The following is a 6,000-nucleotide window of genomic DNA, read 5'->3' on the forward strand; positions in this document are numbered from 1 at the left end:
GGTCAAAGATATAGTTTTAAATCAGTTTTGAAAAATACTGTCAAAGTCAGTTGTCAAGGTCAGTTTTACAGTTTCAATACATTATCAATATTCTACAAACTTGGTAAGAAATAAAGAACAACCTACCTCAGTCCTCTTAAGAAAATCGTTCCTCTCACCTTATCAATATGATTGAAGTTTTTCCAAAAATATTATCCTGAATACAATTATAAACCAGGATAATTGAATACGATAAAAGTTGTCTCAGTTAAAACAGAAATACTCATGTGCCAAATTTCTGAGTAGATCCCTCTCGGCAAATCAACAAATTAAACCAACCTCTTTCCTCTGGAATCATTTTCCTTATCCTTAGCATCCTTATGGTCCTTTTCGGCAGTAGATCCTTTTCCTTCTTTGTTCTCAGTTGTGGTATCCTTCTCGGTTGTGGTATCACCCTTTGTATCCTTCCCTTCAGAGACGATCTTCTTCTGCTTCTCCTCGTCATCTTTGAAAACGTCTTCTTCCATCTTGGTTTCCTGGGATTCCTGGATAGGGACTGCTTCTAATGTGACGGCAGCTGATGAATTGACTATTACATTTGAAAAGGTAATTAAACACATCACAGTTACAATCAAATTAATAATTTTTCTACAGAAAAATGTATAAGATTAACATGATAATATTAATATAACAAGGTACCAATGGTAGTCGGCCACAGTATGTGAAGACTTCCATAAGATCCAATGATATTCTCTGCCAATCGCAATCGGCATACATGTGGACACTCCCAACAATAATATTAACTGCAAATTGAGGTATGTGTGAAGACTCTCATAAGATCCAATGATATTTTCTGTCAATTTCTGTCGGACTATATGTGGACAGTTCCATAACAGAAAATTATTATTCTCTGCCAAATTATTTTCGGCCACGGTGTGAATACTCTCATAAGATCCAATGATATTCTCTGTCAATTTCACTCGAACTATTTTTGTAGATACTTCCATAAGAGCCAATATTTCAAATGTTAGATGGGCTTTGTTAGAAAATCTAAAACTTAATTCTCATTAATTTTGTTGGAGATCATTTTGCAACTTTTCCAAGATTATCATTGCAGTTCGTGGAGGATCAATAAATAATCATTCTAAAATTTTTCTTCATTGTGAATTTTGAAGATTTCTGTCAATTATGCCTCTTAAAAAATCTTACTACTTCTTTAGTACAAGTATTTTATTATCTCTCAATAAATTAGAATCTGATTATGTTTACATCCTTTGTGAAATCAATTAATTATACTTCAAGTAAAAATATTTGACTTTTACTCAATGAATTGAAATTATGTTTCTCTGAAGATCTTCACGTATTTTTAATCCGTTTATGGCTCTGAAACTAGAATTCTCTTGTCTCATTTCTGTATGGTATCCCAGAAATCCATTAATCAACTGCAAAGAATTCCACATTTAAATGTCGCTCGTGGTTAGGTGGTAGTATTTCAACAAAAAACTCACTTTATTCTATTCTAGTTTCCAAACATGAAGTGCAGGTAGAAAAATACTCTTCACATAGACTCCAGTCTATGATGCAATCAAGTGATGAATAAAAATGATTTAATCAATTTGCTTTCAATCAGCGTTCATTGTAAGCACAAGTGGCAAGTGTAAATCATCAATTCAAACTGCAACGTATATGTTTCGAAACATTGATTCCAATTCTTCAAGATTATGAAGGAAAATTTCTCAGAGAAGAAAATTCGAAACATCTAGCGATCTTTCCAGAATATTCTTTTTTGGCAGGATTTGTCGCATCTCAAGATTCCAATCAGCTATAAAGAGCTACAAATTATAAGTATACTGGTGTGCTGTACATTTTAGTAACAATGATTACTTACAACATATCACAAGGTTAAATTACAAAATTCACATAGTTTTGCAAACAATGCTAATAAAAAATAATAGTTTTTATATAGAGCAGAGTTAACTTGATTTTCTATACCGAAAATGAATATCCCAATTGAATTTCTATTAATTTAACAATACTATTGTTAATACAAAGATTGGTTTTATAATGGGATAGATTTCCTTGATTAAAACTATAAATTTCACTTTTAGTATTAGAATATTATCAATGACACATATTATTTAATGGAACATTTCATGATCTTGTCACTGCTAAGCCTATAACAATGAACAATGTAAACCAACTTTGGATTCAAGATAATATTCTATCATAGCATGAAACATTTGTAATAGAGGTTTAAAATAATCCACTTGAAAATGGCATCAATGTTGAAACATGTTGTGATAAAATAATTCTAAGAAGGGTACTGAGATTTTTATTTCTATTTATATTTAAAATAAAGTATAACTTTCATTAATATCGTGCATGATCTAATAAATGAATGAATAGGAAAACTGCCAATTTTTATTTTCAGATATTAAGCGAGTTATTGACATTTCCAAGAAAAAGTGAGAATTGTCTTAGAATCAACGAACAAGTTCATAAGAATCTACATTTAAAGTAGTCAAAGATGACAAAAAGTACAGTAGCCTGAAAAAATTGACTATGAAAAATACCAATGGATTAGAATAAAGTAGCATTTTATGAAGAATTGGGTAAATTTTAGTTTTACCTTCAATATTTTGGTTGTCTTCGGTTCCACTCTGAAAATAAATAGAAAATGAATCAAATACTTGATGAAATGTAGAAACGTGTTTTTTCACACAAATAATGGAGTTTCATCTGATAAAATACATATATTCCGTGCATCTGCAGATTGAAATAAATTTTTAATCTTCCGGTAGTCGCGCCCCACTCAATCACACGAGCAGTCGCGTGTTGTATTTTGTACAACATCCAATTTTCCAAGTGTTATGTACTCTGTTTACTGTCAAAACATATTAATTAATATTGTATAACTACTTTTTCCATCTTATTGGATTATTTTACGCCTATGAACATTTGGACGATTACCATTTCATAGCCCAATAAGGTACATCAAGCAAAGCCATCAATTCTGTTATTGGTTCGTTTACAGTCCCCGTATAGGCTACAGTCTTTCCCTAACTTATGCACAGTGCGACTTATGCACTGTCGCGACTAAATGGCACCTAAAGACTGAACCATTGCTCGGTTGATAGTGCAACTCAGTGGAGTGATGGGGGAAAGTTTTGGAATGCATAGGTGACTCATTCACTGACACCACCCCATTCAATATTGTTTTGTGCAACAAAAAAACTGACACTGTTGTACTTTTTACAACAGCGCGACTACCGGGAGGTTAAATAAATACAGAACCTATAAAACCCCAAGTTCTACATTTTGACGCAATCTATCCAGCAAGTGCTGGTCATGGATGGGGATTACTGAATAACATCTTTGAAAAGGTATGATAAAAATTTATAAGTTTTCTTACCAGACAAAAAAATAATAGTGATTGTATATGTTGATAAGAATGACTGTATGAGTATTACTAATTATTATTATTATTATTATAATTTTATGGTCTTCATTGGACCACTGTAGTCAGTATCTTCCACCTTTACTCCGTCCTCTCTCAGCCCAATATTTCTTCATTCGTTCAGAAATTAATTTCCTTTCCTCGTCCGAAATCACTCTTCCCATTCTGTGTCTGACTTTGATCTGCAGTCTGGTCTGTTTGTCCTTCAGGATTCTGATGTTGTCCGACTTGTTCTTCAAATCTTCGAATGTTATATTCAACTCTCTCGTATCCTCCTTGAGTTCGTCAATCCATTTTATATTTGTTTTACTTTTCCACAACTTTTCAATAATTCTTCTGCTTAGTCTGTCCTCCGAAGCTCTAATCAGGTGACCGAAGAAAGATATTCGCTTTTTTTTTATTGTACTTGTGACAGGTTCAATTTCTTTGTAAACAGTTTCGTTGGAAGCTAATCTCCAGTGTCCATCTACTTGATAGTTCTTGTTAATACAGGTTCTGATGATTCTTCTTTCGATTTTTAGTAATTTGTCTATTGCGATGGTATTGGTAGTTTTAAAGATGGTTTCACTTGCGTAAGTTATTACCGGTTGAGTGACTGTCTTGTAAGTATTAACTGTTGAGTATTACTAATACAATCATATTATATCATTTTTATAGACGCTATTTTAATTAGCAATGAACATTTTATGTATACAAGATATGAGCTTATTTTGTTATGGAAGATACTAGTAATACGAGGAAGAGGGAATAGAAATAATTAACCGATAAAAAACTTTTCAGTGTGAAGCGCATCTATAGTTCATACTCTTATGCCTGGTTCACACTACGCCAAGTCACTTGCCAAGCTTGTAAGCTTGGCCACGTTGGTCTTGCAATCCACACTGCAATGTGTCCCATTCGTGGATGCTCGCCTTCGCTCGACAAAAATCGTAGCAATGGCAAGCGAAGGCCATTGAAGACGAGCGCTAACAAACCAACTATCCACACTCTCGTCATTTGTACGCATTGGGCGAGAGTGTGGATGCGGCATTACAACAAAAACAAAGCTTGGCAGTTAATGCCAATATGGCCAACAGCATTGGTTGGATGAAAAGTTATTATTTATAAGGAATTGTGAGAGTTTAAAGTAAAACCATAGAGAAACAATAGCTTGAGTAGATATCCCATGGAATAGGGTGTTTATTTCGCAACTTTTACTGTTATCTCAAGCCGATAGTCCACGTATTTCTTACCCAAAAAGGTGTGTGACGCTGGTAGTCTCTTATAATGTGCAGTTTATACACTCTCACCCCAACAAAACAGTAAAAATCTACAATAATCAATAGTAATCGGCTTGAGATAACAGTAAAAGTTGCGACATAAACGCCCTATACCATGGGATATCTACTTACGCTATTGTTTCTCTATGGTAAAACTCACTAGACCCAGTATTACCTCAAGACAGACAGTGGCGCATATAGAATACAGGGTTTGTATAATAAGTAACCGGACTGACCTCAGGAAATTTTTTATTGGCCAAATATGTACAATTTCCTTTCGAAATCTTCAAAGTAGTCCCCATTGGAGTCGATAACACGCTGATACCGGATTTTCCAATCCCTGAACGCTCCCTGGAAGTCGGCAACCTCTATGCTGTCTAGAGCCCTCGTCGTACTACGTTGAACGTTTTCCAGAGTCCCGAACCGCGCGTCCCCTTAAGTTGTCTCTTGATCTTGGGGAACAAAAAGAAGTCCGATGGTGCCGTTTACGGGCTGTAAGGAGGATGTGGCAACGTTACTCTAGACTGTTTGGCCAACTGCTCGGTGACGAGCAGGCAGGTGTGCGACGGAGCATTGTCGTGATGAAGGATCCACGAATCGGCAATCCCCGGACGGAATCGATGAACCCGGGCGGTTAGTCGACGGAGCACCTCTTTGCAGTACTGGCCGTTCACAAAGAGTTTGTGCCACCCGGGTAAACTGTAGACGGCCAGTACTACAGAGAGGTGCTCCGTCGTCTAACCGCCCAGGTTCATCGAGTTCGTCCAGGGATTGCCGATTCGTGGATCCTTCATCACGACAATGCTCCGTCGCACACCTGCCTGTTCGTCACCGAGCAGTTGGCCAAACAGTCGAGAGTAACGTTGCCACATCCTCCTTACAGCCCGTATATGGCACCTCCGGACTTCTTTTTGTTCCCCAAGATCAAGAGACAACTTAAGGGGACGCGGTTCGGGACTCTGGAAAACGTTCAACGTGGTACGACGAGGGCTCTAGACAGCATAGAGGTTGCCGACTTCCAGGGAGCGTACAGGGATTGGAAAATCTGGTATCAGCGTGTTATCGACTCCAATGGGGACTACTTTGAAGATTTCGAAAGAAAAATTGTACATATTTTGCCAATAAAAATTTCTTGAGTCAGTCCGGTTACTTATTATACAAACCCTGTATATTTGGGAGAGGGGTGGCCAAGGTTAATGTTAGATAAGTGATTTTGAGTAACACCCCATGATACTTAATATAAGTTTTGCTGCTCATATTCAGAGGGTAATTTGCGCTGAACGTCATTTTTACTTTACCGTCAGT

The 6,000-nt window shown here is 36.3% G+C and overlaps 1 protein-coding gene across 1 annotated transcript in view; it reads right to left on the reverse strand.

Moving 5' to 3' along the window:
- Positions 1 to 506, reverse strand: part of LOC111055183 (RNA-binding protein 25) — a 98,743-nt gene extending 98,237 nt beyond the window's left edge. The window contains exon 1 of the mRNA XM_039425656.1: positions 319 to 506. Coding sequence (XP_039281590.1) covers positions 319 to 506 — 188 coding nt within the window. The remainder of the gene's footprint in view (positions 1 to 318) is intronic.
- Positions 507 to 6,000: the final 5,494 nt, after the last annotated feature.

Source organism: Nilaparvata lugens, chromosome 4, assembly GCF_014356525.2.
Source record: "Nilaparvata lugens isolate BPH chromosome 4, ASM1435652v1, whole genome shotgun sequence".
NCBI classification, from domain to species: Eukaryota; Metazoa; Arthropoda; class Insecta; order Hemiptera; family Delphacidae; genus Nilaparvata; species Nilaparvata lugens.